At 40.9% G+C, this 21,087-nt stretch overlaps 1 protein-coding gene across 2 annotated transcripts in view; it reads right to left on the bottom strand.

Moving 5' to 3' along the window:
- Nucleotides 1–2,252: 2,252 nt before the first annotated feature.
- The window catches only part of rasgrf1 (Ras protein specific guanine nucleotide releasing factor 1), a 39,537-nt gene continuing 20,702 nt past the window's right edge, over nucleotides 2,253–21,087 (bottom strand). The window contains exons 5-27 of one of the 2 annotated variants that reach the window (XM_027004596.2): nucleotides 20,180–20,433; nucleotides 19,548–19,627; nucleotides 19,223–19,416; nucleotides 18,281–18,390; nucleotides 17,657–17,775; nucleotides 16,949–17,109; nucleotides 16,100–16,163; nucleotides 15,581–15,723; nucleotides 15,346–15,428; nucleotides 14,823–15,071; nucleotides 11,591–11,961; nucleotides 11,376–11,495; nucleotides 8,454–8,624; nucleotides 8,247–8,353; nucleotides 7,996–8,108; nucleotides 7,578–7,638; nucleotides 7,198–7,301; nucleotides 6,707–6,791; nucleotides 6,086–6,283; nucleotides 5,544–5,623; nucleotides 5,277–5,394; nucleotides 4,629–4,697; nucleotides 2,253–4,382 (exon numbers count right to left, since the gene is read on the bottom strand). In XM_027004596.2, the coding sequence (XP_026860397.1) occupies nucleotides 4,290–4,382; nucleotides 4,629–4,697; nucleotides 5,277–5,394; nucleotides 5,544–5,623; nucleotides 6,086–6,283; nucleotides 6,707–6,791; nucleotides 7,198–7,301; nucleotides 7,578–7,638; nucleotides 7,996–8,108; nucleotides 8,247–8,353; nucleotides 8,454–8,624; nucleotides 11,376–11,495; nucleotides 11,591–11,961; nucleotides 14,823–15,071; nucleotides 15,346–15,428; nucleotides 15,581–15,723; nucleotides 16,100–16,163; nucleotides 16,949–17,109; nucleotides 17,657–17,775; nucleotides 18,281–18,390; nucleotides 19,223–19,416; nucleotides 19,548–19,627; nucleotides 20,180–20,433 (3,147 nt within the window). In that variant the 3' untranslated portion in view covers nucleotides 2,253–4,289. The remainder of the gene's footprint in view (nucleotides 4,383–4,628; nucleotides 4,698–5,276; nucleotides 5,395–5,543; nucleotides 5,624–6,085; nucleotides 6,284–6,706; nucleotides 6,792–7,197; nucleotides 7,302–7,577; nucleotides 7,639–7,995; nucleotides 8,109–8,246; nucleotides 8,354–8,453; nucleotides 8,625–11,375; nucleotides 11,496–11,590; nucleotides 11,962–14,822; nucleotides 15,072–15,345; nucleotides 15,429–15,580; nucleotides 15,724–16,099; nucleotides 16,164–16,948; nucleotides 17,110–17,656; nucleotides 17,776–18,280; nucleotides 18,391–19,222; nucleotides 19,417–19,547; nucleotides 19,628–20,179; nucleotides 20,434–21,087) is intronic. The other variant, XM_035525324.1, reaches the window with a different exon arrangement.

Here is a 21,087-nt window from a genome sequence, read left to right as displayed (position 1 = left end):
TTTTGTAATGCTTAAGACCTCTCATGCTGTCTTACTTTTGATTTTATTTATGTAAAGCACTTTGAATTGCCTTTGTGTCCGAAATGAGGAACCCTGATTGATCAATAAATGCTAATGCAACGTTACTTAAAAAGCAACCTAAAAACGACTTATGCATTAAACAATGCAGCATTTACAACAGGTGTTAGTGGATGTGTCTTCATTTTTGCAATTCTTATTGGGGGACTAGCCCACCTATTCATATATTTTTAGTGACGCCCCTGACACACACACACACTTGCCTTACCTATAAATTACCATACATCTGCATCTTACACAGCATAAATCAAATTGGAGGATGATATCAGGATAATATTGGTATCAGCAGACATTTGCTTGGTCAGATGGATCTAGTCCCAATTTCGACGTTATAAATGGTTAAGAATTGATATCAGCGGAAATGTACATGAAAAATATTGCATATAAACATGCCCATATTGGAGCATCCTTAAATCCGCGCTATTTGTGTGTTTGTTAAATTTGAAAGTCAAATTAATGAGTTAATAGGAAAGAAAATCTGTTAAAATATAGAGTCCTGCGTTATGAGTCACCACGTGAAGTATTAGAAAACCAGCAACGTCACGCCGGATTTGGCGGTAGTTTTTCGGAACACGTCACACGCACAGGCTCAAGTGTCCTGCTCAGTGCGCTGGGTTACCTGAGTGACGTTGATGGGGGGCGTGGCTCACGGTTCTTATACCTGCTGCGATGAAAGTTGTCCTGCGTAACGAACTGGAAGAAGTATCGAATATGAAAATGTTGGTATGGCAAACCCAGTCGTCTTCTTCGGCTTCACCCTCGGTCAAAGCAAAGAAATGTAGATTTAAAGATAGCCGGTATACCGAAACGGAAAATGACGGTGCTCGACTTAAGACCAGAATTGGCTTGGCGTTTCGGAGTTGTGACTTGCACCGATGACAGCCAAGGTCTGCCATTCTTGTGGGGTAGTGAAACTGTTTTGGCATTTTGGAAAATTTCTGAGAAATACATATCCAAATTCAGCCTTTTAAGAAATAAGTACATTACATTTCCTAAATATAATATGAATTTAATATGAATTATGTTAAACAGTGAAATCTGTCCAGACTGTGTCGATATCAAAACATACACTACTCTTATGTGGTAATGGTAGTGGAACTGTCCTGGCATTTATGAAGAAACGGTGAGATCAGTGACATCTGTCCAAAGCCATGGTGTACCTCTATTATGCGCTAGTGGAATTGTTTTGGCAAACTTACTCTGCTGATAGCCAAGGGCTCCTATTCCTAGAGTGTAGCAGAATTGTTTAGGCATTATGGGAAAGTTCTGAGAAATATATATCTAAATTCAGCCTATGTTAAATTAATACATTAATTCGTCTAAAGGTAGTACAACTCTAATATGGGTTTATGGAAAAATGGTAAGGTGAAATCTGTCCAAACTTACTCTGCCGATAGTCAAGGTACACTACACTTATGTGGTAGTGGAACTACCTTGGCGTTCAAATTTGGCGTAAAAATTTGGCGTAAACATTTGAAACCTCCTTTTCTCCGAATTAAATGAGCATGTAAACATCATTACAAATACAAGCACTTTAATATAGATTTATTAAAACTGGTGCGATAGAATAATTTCAAACTCGATAGCCAAGGACCACTACTCAGTTGGCAGTGGAATTTTTCAGCCCTGTAGTACTTCTCACCCTGCACATTTGCAACATTACACTAGCCATAATCCCTGATTTTGCTGGCAATCGAGCTCTATAATAAATTTCTGACAAACATTATATAGAAAAAACATGTTTTCTATATAAGCGAAATACCGTAAAACTGCACATACAGTCGCATTTACTTTTAAAGTGAGGATGACTTGACCATGAATCGCTAAAGTGCGGATAGCTTGCCCACTTTGACAGTAGCTCAAGTTTTGTCTGTCTCTGTGTGTGTATATATGTATATGTACATATATATGTATATATATGTATATGTATATATATATATATATATATATATATATATATATATATTTATATTTTTGACTTCAGTCTACACTTGCAATATTTTTAGGTTGTGTAATGATGGAAGTCTTGGAACTGTATAGGCCTACCTCTTGCCCCAAAAGATTACACTTTTTATTTTGCATAATAACAAAGCTGAAAATTACTAGTAATATTCACTAGTTTCTAAGCTCCATTTCTTTAGTTACTTAAGTGAAAAATACACACAGAGACAAAATCCCCCTGAGATAGAATAGATTTATTAGCAAGAGGTAATCAGGAAACATACAATTTATTTTCTCCTTTTTTTCTTTTTCTTTTTTTACAAAACTGGAAATATTTCTCAAGCCGTGGAAATAAACTTAAGGGTTGAAAGATAATTCTCATACCACTGGGTATTGCTAACAGCAAAATGTTTGTCTGTTTATATATCATGTATAAGAGTATGTGCACGTAGATGTGTATACAGTATGTATATATAGATCTATATATAATATGTCCTTTTTAAAGTTTCTGGTTGATACAGTGTTGCATGCCTGCCATTTGAGCATTTAGTGTGGTTCTAGACTGTACATAGTAAAAATACATACAAATATTCACAGAATAAGCACTACATTACTATATTCCTGCTAAGAGAAAGGTTATAGACAGGATTACAGTATATGCAAAACACTTTAAAGTCTTCTACCTCTATATCATGGTTTCAAAATCACAAATCGCTTAGCATTGAGTGTGTAAGCTTAGGACACAATGCTTCAAAGAAGTGTGCTTTACACTAGTACACATTAAGAAATATGTGGGGCTGCATGTACAAAATATACAGAATATGTTTCTGTGTGGTGAATTTGTACAAAATACATTTCTGTTTCCCCCTCTTTTTTCTTATTTTTTGATAATTTTCTGGTAAGGATGCAGAATCCTATTTCTTTATTCTAGGACTACAAAAATACCTTTTTTGTATGTTGCAGGCGTAGAGATTCATTCAATTGTTTTGATCATACTCTTAAACGACAATGCATTTTACAAAGTGATATACAGTCACGTTCCACAATCACGGGAACAGCAAGAAGGACATAAATTGTCTGTTAATATACAATAGCTGGATGTTCTGGCATGGGCAGACTGTTTCAGCCCTAGCAGAGTACACTGGCTTTTATTTATTTATCTATTTATATATTTTTATTTGATCAGTCTCATGTCATTTTCAAATGTAGAGGAGGGAGGTTGTGAGGGCAGCTTTTACATTTTTTTAAACAAGTTTCCAAAAATAGTCATATCTAATGCCATACAAGCAGTTCCCTTGTTGAAAATGGTGACTCTTGAATAAGCAATTCTTCATTTTATCCCAGGAAAAAAAGAGACTACATTCTCATAAAAGGAATTGTTTCACAGAACTGCAATAAAGTTTTGGAGAGGTGAAAAGGCTATATAATGACATATTTTGCATGCAACAACGGTCAGAAACCTTAACCGATGAGAGCAATTCATTCATTTCTCTAATGCCGGCAAAATGTACACTGCCTTCATCATCAGATCATGCCTAAACATTTGAAATGTTAAATATGCCACAGCGGATAGTACCATGGTAGACATTACAGGTACAAACAATCCCGAGTGGTGGCAATATGTAATAATCACATACGTGTACACCCAAACGATAAAATGTGTATAGTGGCATCAGTTTAGTTATGGCAACATCAACCTTGGAATACACCTATTATAACCAATATAAATGTCTTGATATGCTTGCTTGTATACAGTAGTATCATATCTGAGTTTCTCTTTGCTACATGGTATGCATACAGATAAGTTCCATGCATCTATCAAAATTTGTTTGGTCAAAGTATCTGTTTTAGCATTGTGTATTTCATCAGAAATAAGGTATAAATTCATCCAGAAGGCTATCACTTTAGGCTGCAATAACAGAGACAACCAAACCTTACATATGACCTTAAATTCAGTAGTGAGACCCCGGGAGAGAAGGAGAGAATAACATTTAAAAGAATATCGTTTTGAATATACATATATCTCTTTTTGGTGTCAGAAAAATGCTGTTATAAAGAGAAAAGTGGGATTATGTACAACAGGAGAAATGCAAATTAATATATTTCCAACTCCTCAATGAAAACAGGAAATGTTTAGGTGCTTTTAACTACTAGAAACAAAGTTACAGATACGGAAGTAATATGTACTACATAACCTAAGACATGGTACTGTGTGTGAGCACATGATAAACAGGCTGTACGTTGTGTAGGCCTTAAGAAAAGCCTTCTTCTCAGTTGGGCACTTTGGGCTCAATTCTGAGTGAGGCTTCATACATGCTTTCTTCATCCAACACATTGCTACTGTCCAGCAAATACTGGGCTGCCTAGAAAACAAAAGAAAAGAAAAGCATCAGTGTCAAACATATCAGCAACATAAAAAGTCAGTGTCAGTCTAAACCTCATCCAGTAGGTGGCAATAGTTCTACCTCAGTAATAGTTTTGTTTCATTTTAAATAATTTTCCCATACACCCTTTTGTTGCTCACGTGCCTTTTCTGTGCCTCAAATGTTTAATTATATCAGCTCATTGAATTATTATTTTAAAAAATATAAAAAAGTAGTAGTGAATACCTTTGGCTGATGATCAATCTTGTATGCTGTTTGTTGAAACTGCCTTATTTCTCTGATGATATGAGAGATCTTTAAATAATAATAATACAAAAATCAACAACACAAGCTTTTGTAAAAATCAAATCTTAACCAAAGCATTTTCATAAATGATATTAGTTTAGATACAAAAATAAGTCTACAAGTGAAATTAATGGATCAGTCACAGGAAACATGAAACTGTGCTGTAGTTCTATTATTTACATTCACAATTTCAGCAATTTACATTTCACATTTGAATAAACTCAGGTGAGAAGGTAAAGGATTTGATTATGGATCATTCACTTTTAGGAATGAGTTTGAAAATTGAAAAATTCAATGAATTTTCTTTCTGAATCCTGGAATCTCAGATTTGCACATTTCTTTAGGTACTGATGTATGTCTAAGTGTTTGATTTGTCACTTTACATACCACTGAAATTGCATATGTTTTGTCATTTCCAACACTTTGAGAATTTTCAGGAAAAAATGGTAACAAACCACCACCCACAAGGCATTTAGTGTTGTAACATTCAGTTCTGGGTTAAAAAAAACCCACCATGGCTGAACTGTTATTAAAGCACAGTTAGATAAACAGAATACTACCTCATTGAATCATCGCCTAACTGCTTACCATTCTCATCTTAGAAAAGTTAACAAGGTTGTCCTCTGTGTAGTTTGGGGTACCCTCTTCTATGAATGCCAGGTCTGTGAGGTACATTCCCAAGTACGGCACGCAAGGAGGGTCACAACTAGCAGATAAGGCCATAATCAGATAAGGAATTTCACACATGCTCAAAGAAACAGTTCTGAAAATTACTGAGTTTGAAGTAACTGCAGAAGTAAATAAAAAAACAGGACAATAAGAAGTGATGAAAAAATTTAATTGTCTTGAGTTTACTTTTTCAAAGCTTCTCTTAGGTTCTTGAACCTTCCCTCAGATGACACCAATTTCTGAAGCTTGTCAATGACCGTTTTTGTCTAAGGAATGAATTGAAACCAAAAATATTTATAAGACTAATAGAAACTTGAATGTTAAGTCAGTTTAAAAGTGTGTGTGTGTGTGTATATATATATATATATATATATATATATATATATATATATGTATGTATGTGTGTGTGTGTGTGTGTGTGTGTGTGTCATTGGTTATGAATGAAATAAAAATTAATGCAACACAAGCAGAGAATTCTTCTCCATTAGGAAACACCCTGGTTTGCAGTGATGGCCCTATTGGATTGACTACCTCTGTGCATTCAGAAATAAAGTTTGCAAATGGCCATTTTTATGGTAAATTCTATTTTAATATTACTGTAGATGTACATTGCATATCAGTTAATGGACCTACACAACACATACAGCTGTTCTGACTGAGCACACAAAAGGAACCTTGGCCATCTATTCTACAGGACAGTGTGTAGTAATTAGCACTCTCTCTCCCACCTGTTTGGAGACTTTGAGCCATGTCTTTTTGAGGCGGAAGATGGCACTGCGGTTGAGGGAGGAGGTGATCTCCAGAACGGCATTGTAGTTATGGAGACAGCGGCAGATGTCGGCTACGGCCACCCACTTCTCCATCACTGCCACCCGCGTGTTCACATCCTCACAGCGCAGGATCTCCGAGGCGATCAAGTTGCTTATCTTTAAGGGGAACAGAACTGTTTCATTATGAGGAAGAGTACACAAGAGTTGTAGCCAAATATAAACACCTGTAGTAGTAGCATTTAAAAGTAACATAGCAATTTTTCATTAAGGCTTAACACAGAATAAATTCTGAACAAACCAGTGATCTGAAAACTTGTCACTGAATACTTGCACTCTGATATACAACTGAACTAGAGCAGGCTTTGGTTTCAAAATCCTGGTTACTGAACTGCAAGTCTCAGTACCTGACCTGAGCCCTCATAAACAAGACCTTTATAGGTTTAAAATGGTTGTGACAGAGCAGAGAAATGAAGTGAAATGTGCAAAGTAGGTCCAGGTCCAATAGGAGAAGTGGGGAAAAGTAGACCCAGAACAGCAGTGCTGCTGCACGTGACAGAGTCACCAGAGATGGATACGTGCATCATTGAAGTGCTTTGTTGTTTTCATGATGTAGGGTGTCTTTTCATTCTTGTCTGTTTTCATCCAGCCTTGGCCAAAGAACTCCCTGGAAATTGTGGTGAAGACATTATTTTCAGAGAAAGGTTTTTTTAGTACTGACCTTATTAAATTGTCAAGTAATAGAATTCTCTCAATAATGTTATCATTCAAGTAACATTTCTTGGTAAATTAAATGTATTTATAGCCCCATTTATAGTTTATTATAGAGTCACTTGGGGTATTGTAGCTACATTTTTCACACTTCAGGGGAGTAGACACAAAAGGACCTGATTGTAATGTTATTTTTATGCTAGAATAGCAAAATAATTGATTGATGATTGAATTAATCTTTTTTTGTTGTTGTTTTTATACACAATGAGTTAAATATGATTACATGTAGTTTAAAATTATAACCAATACAATAAATATTTAGTACTTTTAACTGACTGGACGCTGAACATACATGTACTCACTCATATGGGATGACCTTGAACACGAGGTGATCCAGCAGTGTAAGCTGCTCTGCGATCTCCAGAGCTGAATGATTTTCAAAGGGCTCTGCCTTTCCCCCCTCAGCCTGACACACACACGCACACACACACATACAGGCACATAAGCAAACTTTAGACATTATCTGCAATCATGTCAGAGTCAGAGTAAATATTCCCATATATGTCCCATGGTACAAACAATATCGAGAATCTCCTCAACACAAATCACGCAACTCGTGGCAATGAGTGTGTACATGCTCAGTATGTGTACGTTTCTACTGTTTAATTAGGCCACAATTCTACTTAATTCAAAATGTGAAATAACCAGTGCTTTGAATGGGACCCAATATCGTCCCACTCACCATCTGCAGTACCTCCTCCAGAGAGATCTGATTGTCACCAGGGTCCTCTTGAGTGAGTGTCCTATCAGAACAATTATGGACAGTCGTTACACAGCCTGAGGGCTCAGAAATTGCTCTGCAAGCAGCTACATTATAATCTGGGACTGCACTAAATGGAGTCTAATTGAAAAGGTTTATTTGGTCCACTGAATTTAGATCTGCTTCTGAAACAGTGGGTTAGATAATACTTTGAAACAGCTGTGAACAGTTAAGATCAGTTACATATGAAGATTAAGGCCTAAAAATATGGATTATCTACTGTATGTGTACTAAAAGAAATTCACCAGAACAGTTTTTGTGCAGCTCTTTGAAGTGTAAAAGAATGTTATCACAAATGATGTAAGATGTTGTAGAGCTCGGAGTGCACTATGCACTCTACCTTATGATGTTTGCTGCTGCTTTTCTTTCCTGGGTCAGTAGCTCGGGATCATGCATAACCTCCTCCAAGAAGCTGATCACCTTCATCTTTAGCTCCATGTTGGTCTCAAAGTCCTGTGCACCACACACACACACACACACACAGAAAAATAGAAAGCAAATATTGATAACCGGCTAACAATCAGAATATTTAATTAACATATTTCAGTTCCTAGTTCTTAAATGTGAGGCACATGTCATAGGTTCTTTCACCTGGGAATGTTTGGATACCCAGTGCCTCAGGACATTGAGAACTCGATTAGTTGCTGCCCGGCGAATCACAAACTCCTTATCTCCATTCCTCTGGTCTGTGGGGAACCCTGGAACCAATCACAATTCATATTGACCATTTTCTACCCAACAACTAATAATACCTGCTTATAAGGTTTTATTGCAGAGTTCTGAACTCAGTTTTGTTACCTGTGCTAGCCAAAGACATGCGGCGATACTTCTCCTTGGTTGGTGTACCCTCGTTGGCACCAGCTGTGGCAATAGCAAAGGCAGAAGCTGCAGAGAGTGCACTACGGTTGTTGTCCAGTTCTCGGCAGGATGACATCACCATGCCGTTGTTGTAGGAGAATAGTGAAAATTCTATACAAAGCAGAATGAGGAAATGAATTCCTTGCGGTAGGTACTAATTCTACTAGGGAGGACTTGGGAAATCATATGACTGGGAATGGATCTGTTAGGTTAGAAGCACATCGGTGCTTCAATGAATTGAATTAATTCATATTAGAATTCCACCACAAAGATCCTTAAACAATTGATTGCTATTAAAGTAACTCAAATACAGCTTTGCCAACTGTTGAAACATACCCAAAGGAATAACTAACACCACCTTTGTAGGTTACACAGATTAAATGCAGTGACATCCACAAAGACTTAATCAATCAACCAAAGACCATATTCAAGGAATAACCTATTTCTTCCTGTAAATAATGGTTAATCAATTAACCAAAACCAATACTCAGCACAATGGTGGACCTTTAGCATACATAAAATAAGGCTGAATAATTATTTACTGTCTTCTGAAAGGAAGATATTTCCTGTTAAAATGTAGTAGGTGTCACATAAGACATGTTCCGCTCAAGCAGAAATAATGGAAGCAGTGACATTATCTCCACAGTGGATAAGCCTTCAATGATGACCTATAAAAATGTTACAAATATCTACTGCACCAAACGATTCCTCAACACAGGTCATGGACCAGTTAGGAGCAATAGGCAAGAAACCATTCAAGTTCTTTCTCTTATATAACTTGAATGCTTTTAATTTCAGTGGGTTGAGGTGATGCAATCTGGTACTAAATGATCAAATTCTATCACAGGGACTGTGGTTTGTGTCCTGTGGTACAAATCACTATCCAACAGGGGGCAGCATAACCCCCAAAATCTGTGATTGCGGCTCCAGCAAAACAATAGGCAGGGCTTTGATTTCTAAGATGGTCGGGACTAAAAATAGCCACTAAAACAAAATGCTTAGTAACTACAAAAAACTACATAATTGTACAGTGCCATGTCAGAAACACAGTATTTTCACTTAAGGAAAAGCACATTGTGAGCAGTGAAACATCATGCTATTAGAGTTAATCCTGTTATGTCAGCTAGACGGAACAATGACCTCACATCACGCATGCGGAATTTTGGATAATTGTTGACCTTTAACCTAGGATTCAGACAACTGTACAATGAGACCGTTAAACCCTACAGCATCGGCTGTTCTCACACAAACCCTGAAACCGCGGCGGCAGAGAGAATACATGCTGATGGTTGCTATGGCACAAGTTTTCCAAACACCTACTCACGCCTCCTTTGGCGTTTCCCTGGGCCTTTTCCTTTTTTTTTAAACACACAGAACAAATGAGATTCTGTGCGAATCGTGCTGGAGGCTTCCGTCTTCGAGCTCAGAATTAGCTCAGGCCTACACTGGCACGTTGTGTACTCAAAGGTGCTACAGAATTAAAAAAACATGCTATCCACTACATATGCGGAATACATATTATAATCAAAGGTGAAACCTAAAACATACCATACCAGTGTATTAGGGATGCCAACTTGTAACCAAACTCAAAAGGTATTTTATTATGTACACCTATCATAAAGGTGCAGTTTATAATTACTGATGCAGACCGTGATCCATCTGTTGCTTTGCACAGAGGATGTCTACTCTGATCATCACTGGTCAGGTTCTGATGGCAGGACAACTGCTGTTCAGATATTACATTTACTTTTACAGCATTTAGTAGATGCTCTTATCCAGAGTGACTTATAAAAGTGCTTTGTCATCTAGTCATAGAATGCATTCAAGCCAGTACAACAGGTTAGAGTCAAAGTTACCATTGAGCTAAGATACCGCTAGATAGAGGAATCGATGCTTATACCTAGAAAGAAGTACAAAATAAGCATATTATAAGTGTCATACTAAACAATAATAAGTGCTGATCCCAATCTCTGGGAAGAAGTAACATAGTAGGAATTCAGGATGTTACAATAGTAGGATGTTACAAGACAATAAGATATTTATATAAGTGCAGAACTAGTGGTTATTTAAATACAGCACAAACAGAGTCTTCAGTCAGCATTTGAAGACAGTTGTTCAAACAGCCAGTGGAAGTTCGTTCCACAGTTTGGGAGCCAGGACAGAGAAGAGTATTGATGCTTATCTTCCATGAGACTTGGATGATGCTTCAAGCCAAGTCATACTTGAAGTTCAAAGTGTTTGAAGTGGCACCATTCTCTATGCACCATTGGCAAGGTAGTGGCATAGTTGTGGATGTTGAGCTGGTACAAGTTTATCAGTTTTGCAGGGGACTGTTACACATCTCAGTGTCACTGCTGGTTTGAAAGTGGTTTGACACATGAAAATATCCAGCCAAGTACAGTTCTAGGGTCAGAAACTGAAGACTGACAAAGGACTAGATGACAAAGGCCTAAATGATAGCTAATGTAATTTGTGCACAGGAAAAGACAGGCCATAGGTTGGAGAATATTACTGTACAGATCCAATGAGTTTCTAAATAAGAGCCAAGTTAAGAGTACAGTTGATACAGACTATATATATTCAGCTTTCCCAGATGAAATATCAAACTTGATATAATAAACTATATTTGTATAGTACTTTCTTAAACAGTTTTCAGACTTGCTACTGAAATGTTACTGAACCAATGTAAGCACATCTCTTTGAGAAGCAGCACAATGCTAATGAGCCTTTGATACGGGCTGACTTTGGCCGGCGTAAGGGGTGTAGGTGGCTTGCCAGCGGGAGATGCAGGCTCTCCGCCATTTTCACACCGCCAGCTGGTAGTGGTTCGGCTGGCCTGTCGGTGGGCAGAGGATACCCTACCTGAGGAGTTTTTGCACTTGACGCTCTTTGGGGTGGTGGGTGACTTGGTGGGCGAGGCCTCAGTCTCAGCCTCGTCACTCTGGGCCTGCTCGCTGTCACTCTCCTCCTTCACCGAAATATCTGCAGGAATTTGGCAGCCATGTTTTAGAACCACCAGTGCTGGAGCAAATCACACATCCACTTAATAGAGAGGAACCAGATATTTAGCGCCTCACCCTGTTTGGCCAGCGAGGAGTCCTCTGCCCGATCCCCCTTGGCCTCACCCTCATCTGAGATCTTGCTGGCGATGGGGCTGGAGACGTAGAGCTTGTTGATGTCCAGCGTGGTCTTGCTGAATGGGGACATGGCTGAGTACATGCTTGCATATCCATTGGAGGAGCAGCTGAGGGCGGCCAGGTCCAGCGCCTTCCCGCCCGTGATGATGGGGATGTTGAGGGAGAGCTTGCGGCGTCGGTTGGGAGAGGACGTCTTGGCCATGGCCAATGGGGGCGGAGAGGAGAATTTGCGGCTGGCCCGGGGAGACTTGGGCGGCTCGCCATACAGGAGCTTGTTGTTCTGGCTGCTGGCAAAGAACAGTTCCAGTGATCTGTACATCAGAGAGACAGAGTGACAGAACAAAAGAGAAGGGAGGAGAGGCCATGTTAGGAGAGAATACACTCAAATTTACTGCTGTGCCAATGCCAGTAGCATATGGATTTACTGACATTCCCCAGAAACTCCTTGCATGATTATTAAAGATGATATGAGTGAAACAGAACTGTTTGATTCTGGGCCACTTTATTACATGCCACACAACAGCACATAAGCTTTGGGTTTGGGAAAAATAGGCCATGGTGAGACTTCCATGCAAAGAACAAAATGATAAGCAACTTTCCCAAATGTATATGTGCCTTAATCCCTATATTCCCACAAATTCTGCTTCCTACTCTACCACTGTGCCTTTGCATAAGGAGTGAAAATATATCATAAGTGCCTTCCATCCGAGTTACAGCTTCAGCTATGTTCGACAGAGCTCTTTGGAGCTAGTACAAAACCCATGGTGCTGGGTTGTACTGAAAGAGTTTAACATGAATCCAAAACGGGTACTCCGACAGGGGGAAGGCAGTAGATCCCTGGATTGTGTCCCCAAACCCCCCCCCCGCCAAGCACGTCATGCCATTCACCAGGAATTCTGCTCTCCCTCGTAATTGGTAGCGAACACAACACTGTTTGGAGCTGCAGTGCACTGCTGGGTGTGTGTGTGGAGAGGGGGGGGGGGGGGTTGCATGTCACCTGGTCTTCATATTTCTCAGTAAGAGCCGCAATGAGTTGCAGAAGAGCTCTCCCACACACCCCACCACCCCCTTCCTCGTCATGCCAGCCCAGAAATAGGCCTCTCTTATGACGGCCTAGCTGACGGACATGGGAGCTGAGCGGGGGAGGCCCAAGGAGGCAGCCGAGCCTAGCAGCCGATCCCCAGGGAGAGGGGGGTGCTGCTGGGTGTGGGTGTGTGGGAGGTCCCCGGCTCAGGCTGCAGCTAGGGAAGAGGGGTGGGGAGAGAGAGAGAGAGAGAGAGAGAGAGAGAGAGAGAGAGAGAGAGATGAGAGGATGAGAGAGCAAGGCAAAAGGAGGAAAAAGAATATGGGAAAGAGGAGAGAAAAAAGATGAAGAGAACATAACAAAGCCAGAAAGAGAATGGGAGAGTGTGAAAGAGTGGAAAGGGAGGAAGAAGGAGTTAGAGAGGAAGGCAGACAGAGAAAGACTGGGGAGGAGCTGCCTGTGAAATGTGCCCACTAAATATTTCATCCGGCCGCTCGTCTCCAGGCGGCGGGGTGGAGGGCGGGGCCCTGCTGCAGAGTGGCCAGTTGCTAAGGTGACGGTGACAGAGCCCCGCTGAGACGCTTCAGTTAGGCAGCCAGACAGGCAAGGGGGCTGGGCCACAGTTACCAATGCTTCCAGGAGAACACACATGCATACGCTTGACAGCACCTCTCTCTAACATACACACACCACAGAGTAATAAACCTTATGGTGACCTCTGACCTATCTTCTTCAGCTACCTCTTTCACCATCATTTTCTCATGTGAGTTCTTAGAACGCGCCCTGATAAGGAACCATCATACTGTTACACTCAGACACCTGGTAGTGTACATGTTGGTAGACTTGGGTCAGAAGGTCAGCAGTTATGATTCCCAGCCCCAGAAACTCCAAGCTCTGCACGTTTTTGTGCTTTCCCTAACCTAAAACACTTGATTTAACCTCTCAGTTAATTTTTAATTTTTCCCTTTTCATGAGCAGGTGTGTTTGCAGGGGCAACACCACGATGTGCAGGGTGATTACCCAGGGGCTAGTGAAGGGGAGATACTGGACCAGCTGCAGGCTGAAGGAGGCTTCTGCAGAGGCACTCGCAGTGGAGGACATGTCTTCACCAGCCACTGTGTAGCAACTGGCGATGTTGCACCACGCAGAGAAAAGCTTTGCTCACTAAACACATCGCTTTACATAGTCACATCCCAGTACACAGAGGCTCGTGTAAATGTAAGACACTGAGCAGTTGCATGAATTAAATACACAGAACACATACATTAAGCAGCAGATGGCATGGAACTGCATGGGACAGATCTCTAAGCACATTGCCCAGATCTAGCAGATGCCTATGCAGCAGACTAACACATTATTTGCTTAAACCTCCAGTGTCAGGGTGAGTATCTGCTCAAGAAGCATGCAAAAATACTGAGTCCAGATGAGTACTTTTACGTCAGTAACAGTACGGCTGCTGGAGGTTAATATCTCAGCAAGAGCTCCTGATCCAGGATAAGGTTTATGACTGCCAGTGTCACATCAAAAGAAATCATAAACAGCCCTTTTAGCACATAGTGCAGATGGCTCCATAAGGCATGCTGATTACTACTGATCAGAGCCATTGAAGCTATACCCCTTTTAAAGTGATTTTATTAACAGTAGCTTTATTGTTTTTTATTTTATTTAACCATTGATTTAACCAGGCAAGTCATTAAGAACATGTTCTTATTTACAGTGGCAGCCTGGCAAACAACAGAAACCACATGAGGAAAAGGAAATTCCCTGTCAAAGATATTCTTGAGATATTATTCTCTCTCAAAGATATTTTCTTTTAGCTGTCTCATGAGCTTGAAGAAATGGCTTCATTCTTATATTATCCAGTAAATGGAGATTTTTAGATTGCTTGAAAGAGTAAAGAAAGAATTTAAGAGATTCAAATATATTTCACCCAGTAATTGACTATGGATCTTGAGCAATGTGTGGGAATTTGGTGGAATATCTCTAGGATCTAGATAATAACCTTTACTGGAATATCCCCCCCCACACACACAAAAAAAACCAACTCACCCAGTAATCTTCCTCACAATGAATGAAAGGTGTAGGGACCAGTTATCATTATGCAAATGAACCCCTGCTAACCCCACCCCTGCCCATGACGAGACCCACCGGGCTGGGATGGCGCTGATGGGCCTCTTGTAGATGGCGATGAGTTTGTCGAGCACAACGTCGGCGGTGGTGAACACACGGTAGGAGTGCAGGAAGGTGTTGAGGAAGTCGATGGAGAGAAAGCGCAGGTCAGTGAGGCGCTCTAGCAGACGCTCCACGCTGGCGTAACGAATCTGCAGCACCTTGCAGGAGTTCATCATCTTGCTGAAGCGTATGTCCACATCATCGCAGTAGAGGCTGGTGTCGGACCTGACCGGTGAGTATCATTACTACTCTCATCTATCACTAACAATGGTAGCAATGATCAGTAGCTTTTGATCAATAATAAAAACTATTCTTTATGAAATCTAAACCCCTTGTTTGTAAAACTGTTAGCACTGCTAGTGTGAATTTCCAATTGCACAGTGGAATGGTACAGCACATAGCTCTATTCTAGGCTCTTAAACTCATGGACACATTGTACAAGAACGCTATATCCGGCACATTGTTTATCCCCATGAGTGCGTCATAAAGGGGCTCTTACTTGATCATCTGTGGCACAGTGACTTTTGAATTCTCCTCAAAGGCATTCATCATGAGCCCATTGCAGCGAATGTTGTCTATGCACTGTGGGGGAGAGGGAGAGAGAGAGAGCATGCACACAGATTTTGAACCACAGGTGGTGAATGGTGGAGGAAGGATGCAGGAGAGATGGAGGAAGGTTCCGCCCTCCTGGGAAGTGTGGATGAATGAGCAGGAGGTGATGGCAGATGACACACCTGGCTAATGTCACTGGTCCAGGCTGACTTCTCTTGCCGTGAAGAGGCCACCAGAATGATGGTAAAGGATGGGGTGTCTTTGGGCTCCACCACAATCTTGAAGTCCAGGTGCTCCAGATCTTGGCCGCTCTTGTCTGATTTTGCTGTAATAGCGGCAAATAAAAACAATCATTATCATCAGTCTGTGTCGAATGTTTTTACTGCAGGAATACAGTGGTTGGAGTTGTAGTTGGTCCACTTTACAGTGTCCCACTGGAATTTGCCTACACACTGGTGACCGTTGTTTATTAGGAAGTCAAGGAATCTTCGTAAATTATTACATTGACCAAACTGAAATGGTACTCAGTCACTAACTATATCATTAGGAACGATATAACAGTAACATCATTTCCGGCATCCATTTATGCCAGCATATTAATAGCGACCCAGTCTATTATGAGCTAATCATGCATTGGTATTTCACAGCAGTAGATGTCCCATTGCCTGCAGAGATGGAAGTCAAAACACTCTGAAACTTACACTCATCGTCTGTGTTCTCTGGGTCCTCAATCAGTGTGCAGTCAATAAGTGATACCACTCCGTTCTGCCAGCCAAAGACACAGCACTGTAAGATACCCCCAATGAACCTGCTGCTATCAAATAATCAATACAGGTTACACTAAAACAGTCCTGGCCAAAAGGATCACAACGGTTGAATTTCCCCCAAGACCAGAGGAGACAATATAGGGTTATTGAATGCTGTAAAATTACAGATGGCTGAAAGGTTATAACTGCATTATTAGAGTACAACAAACAATTTCATTGACTTAACAAGGATTCATAGGTCATCTTCTGATAAATTAAGGCCAGATACAAAGTTTTCTTTATTTCAGCTTGGCAAAACCAGCTTTATGATTTGTTTCAGCTTACAGTTAATTTTTATTCTTTGGTTTTTAAGATGTTTGCATGATTAAAGTCCCAAAATTGGATTAAATTCAGTGGTGGAAATAGCATACTAAAATGGAATGGAAAAAATTATTAGGCTGCATATAACCATTTTATGATAATTATTCTGTCTATAAATATTTCCTCTTTATTTTTTATTAGTTCTGGTTTGGCCATTTGTCAACTATTGACTTGCTATCAGATAAAGATAAAGATAAAGATAAAGGTAGCCTGCCAGTGCATACTACATTGTTGGTGAATGGAATTAATTTGGCTTTTACTCTTCAGTCAAAAGTTCTCGATGGCAAGTTGCACCTCAGAGACTACAATCACATATTCCCCGCTCTGCATCCAGCAAACTGATAATGTAAAAGGCAAAATGCTGTCCCTGGGTCAGCACTTGCACTCCAGAGAGTCTTGCTCTATACAAGCCTAGAGTTCAACCTTGGTGAGGTGCAGCTTCCCTCCGGAGCCCCGTGTGCAGATAATCAGGTGCTTGGAGAAGAGGAAACATTGTCTCTCGCCCTCCTTCTTCAGAGACAGGGAGCCCAGACGACCGCGGGTGATCTTCCCTTTCTCGCTCATGGGTACCTGGATGAGGGATCCTGGGAAAAGAAGAGCGGAGGCTGGAGAGTTGAAACTCAAGAACGAAAGAGGGAAGACTTATAGTTGTAGGAAAATAGACAGCAGACTCTTCCTTGCACTGTTTTCAAACCCAGGACCCAATCATTTAATTATCAGACACTCTTGCAACTCTCGCATTTCCCAGGGAGGATCTGACTCATTGCCAGATTGACTTGTAAGAGTGTGATTAGATTTGGAAATGAAAGAGCTGCCCTGTGCCTCGAGCATATACTGTTCTTGGGAGACTGGCGGGATTAGAACAACCAATCCTTCAGGTTTACTCTATCCTTTGTAGAATCAGAAAGAGAGGGAGAGCCCAGAGAGAAAAGGGAGGGGTCTGTGACAATGTGGGGTGACAACAACGACAGTCTGCAGAATAGAGCAGAGGAATGGAGAATCCAGCTCTGCTCTTATCTGGAATCTGCGGCACCTTTGTGGAGCTGTAAGCTGTTACCGTGTGTGTAAATGTGTGTGTGTGTGTGTGTGTGTATGTGTGTGTGTGTGTGTGAGATTTTACAGAGGATTTACCTTGTCTGACAAAAGTCTGACTGGTGTCCAGGAGAATCTCACAGCCTTCCACAATCATGCGTTCAATGGCCAGGTTCTTCCTGATATTCTCAGTCTCACTCACCTCGTCATGCATGATTCTTGAAGTGAGTAATTAAACAGTATAGCATTTACCATACTGACATCAATATACTTAAATTATTATATTATATTATATTATTATATCTAACAGTAAACCCAACATCCCTGTAAATGAGATAATTTTTCAATGCACCATGCTACAAGAATTATTAAGAGCTGATAGGAGCTGCATAGAATGCATGAGCACTGATGGTCAGCACTATTCAACACAATTGTCTTCCTTTGCTCTTTAAATAGGTTTGTTAGTTTGGTTATTCAGTTGTCTCATGTGCGACAACTACAATGGACATCCATTTGAAATGTGGATGAATTTGTGGTTTTTAAACTGGATATTTAGTTTTTGGCTTTGGTATTCTGATTAGTTCAATTGTGCTCCAGGCCAGACTCACAGCAGTGTGTGAATGCTTTATGTGGCTGCCTGTGAGTGGTGTTGGGATATAGTGAGGCTTTTGGTTTCAGCGATGGCTGGCATAATTGCAGTGAGGAGGTGCAGGTGTGAGGTACCTGGAGAGCTCTTCCAGCTTGGACTTGGCATAATCCAGACTGTTCCTCTCTACATGCTCATGGGGCGTGTGTGCCAACAGCTCATGGAGAGTCAGAATGTAACGTGGAATCTGCCAGAAAAGGAGTGCCATAAAGCAGGATGGAGACTCGTTTGTGTGTGTGCGTGTGTATGTGTGTGTGTGTGTGTGTGTGTGTGTGTGTGTGTGTTTTTGGGAAGGCAGAGGGACATAATTATGGTTCTACAAAATCCACACACACCGCACACATTCCAAGTAAGAAATCCAAGCAAAATCCCCTCCCACAACCATGTACTTTATGCTGAATTTTCACCAAGGGGAATCAGAAGGGAACAGTAGACTCAGGCGCACTCTTCAGCACAAATGTATTACCTCAAAGCAGACCCTGATGGAGCAGCTGGACAAAAACTGCACACCTTACCAGAAAAGAAAGCCATTACTGAACGGTGGCCCAAAAGCAGCCATTTCTGAACGTAGGGCTGACTGCTTGAAGGTGGTTGTAAAAAAAAAAAACCCACAACAAGCAATGCCTCAACACCTGCAAAGCTAACAGCCACCCCACTGGGTCTGATCACAGCAAAGCAGAGAGAATACACAAAGAGGATAGATATGTACTAAAAATAGCTCACTGGTATGTGTGTGTGTGTGTGTGTGTGTGTGTGTGTGTGTGTGTGTGTGCATGACTATTCAAGATTTTGAATATTCAGGATTTTACTTTGTATATTGCAACACCTGATCTATCTATCTATCTATCTATCTATCTATCTATCTATCTATCTATCTATCTATCTATCTATCTATCTATCTATCTATCTATCTATCTATCTATCTATCTATCTATCTATCTATCTATCTATCTATCTATCTAGCTAGCTAGCTAGCTAGCTAGCCATTAAGAAAATCTACAGACGAAGATGATGGCCACCTGGAACATGGGATAGGTGAGGAAGGTTTCCAGGGTGCGCTCCTCACAGTCAGGCTTGGCCTCGTACTGTTTGAGCAGCTTGTCGAAGTCACGGTTCTGCTTGCAGTGTGCCAGGATCTGCAGGCTGTACTGGTGATTGCGTACAAACTCCTGGTAGATGTTTAGCATGGGTAGCAGAATGTCAAAGAGGTCAGCTGGTGGCAGGAGATGGAAAGGAACAGTTAGTCTTGATGCAAATGACACCAGGAAAGATAGATTATGTGTTACATCTGTGACTTTCTACTCAACTCCAACATGCTGGCAGGTCCTCAGTAAAAACACTCACCCAAGACTAATGTTGGCCAGCTTGCTATCCGTGCTTTCAGGCCTTGGTAGAATATCTGGTGTAAAAACATGATGGTTTCACTGGAAAAAAAGATTAAAACATGAATCCTTTCAGTTAAGCACATTTCCTGTTTAAAGTTGATTTTTAAAATGACAACAACCAAGGCAAATAGTGATGACACACAAGGTGAAGAGCATGTCAAAGAAAGTATTTTTGACCCCCTAAAATTGCTTAAAGAAATATACCACTGTCATAAAAAATGCTGAAATGTCAAACCATGTCACTAACTCACACAAGCTAATAAAAATAAATGGAGAATTATGACACTTATTGAATATTCATTTAGTTACATCTCTCTGGTAGGCCATTAGCACCCAAAGACAGAAAGCTTATGTTGTCCAATATCTGTGTAATCAACATAATGAATCATGATGTCTTTTATTCTCTTTCATGCTTGTCTTGAAGCATGCGCGTAGCCTTTAAATCCTATTCTGGATGCTGACTTAAACCAAAACCTTGCAATACTGTAAAATGTGCTCTTCAAGCGATTTGTCATTTGTATCATGATATTTACTCTGGATGTGGCCTTCACTCTGCACGTGATCTTCCATTTCTGTCCAAAGCACACCCACCTGTTGAGGAAGATGCTGCTGACATCGTCGTGGGTAATAGGCGGCTTCTTGGAGCTGGCGGCCATGCGAAGTGGCCGCAGGAAATTGTTGACAAGGATGTGCAGCTGCTGGACATACTCAGCCTCAGCCTCCAGCATGCTGAAGACCACCTGGTTCCTCTTCCTCATGCTCTCGGCATGCGGAGAGCGGATGTAGTCCTGGATGATGGTCTTCCACTTCCGCCGGCACATCCAACCCCGCAAGAAGCTCTGCACCTGTAGACGGAGCGGTTTCATTTGGGAGAGGTCAGCAATGATGGCATGCAATTGCACCACTGCAGTTGCACAAGTGTGTAATGCATTTGAAGCATGGCGAGAACTTAAGGTCTTTGTACTTCCAAACTCACCTATGATTTTACATTCAGTGATGATTTTGTATTGCCACCCTTGGGTAAGTCATGCTGGCATAAATCTAACCAAGCTTTGCCTATGGCTGTCATTGTGGGTGCTTTGAGCAATGCTGGATTTTACTGCTCGCTTCTTAGAAACACATTTGTAATGCCATAAATATCCAAGCACAAGTATTTATTAACAGCCAGCACGTAAAAAATACCAGTTACCAGTTTCCAGTTACCAGTTTCATTGTTTAGAGAAACATAGTCATTTAAGTCCTTGGGCTTGTAAAGTTCTCTTGAGCTCCAATATGTCTAAATAGTCTTCAAAATAGTTTATATCAACATGCTTATGTGATTGTCTTTCATTCTGATAATGTGTTAATAATGGATGGGGCCATGATTCTGGTGTTCTGGTGACAGATTGTCACGGTACGGCCCCTCTCCAAACATCTCTCTGTGTGTGCGTGTGTGCGCGTGCGTGCGTGTGTGTGTTCGTCTGTATGACCACGCCCTCCCTGTGTTTCATACCTGCTCC

Source organism: Electrophorus electricus, chromosome 4 (assembly GCF_013358815.1).
Source record: "Electrophorus electricus isolate fEleEle1 chromosome 4, fEleEle1.pri, whole genome shotgun sequence".
In the NCBI taxonomy this organism is placed as follows: Eukaryota; Metazoa; Chordata; class Actinopteri; order Gymnotiformes; family Gymnotidae; genus Electrophorus; species Electrophorus electricus.
This window is presented reverse-complemented; position numbering and strand designations above follow the sequence as displayed.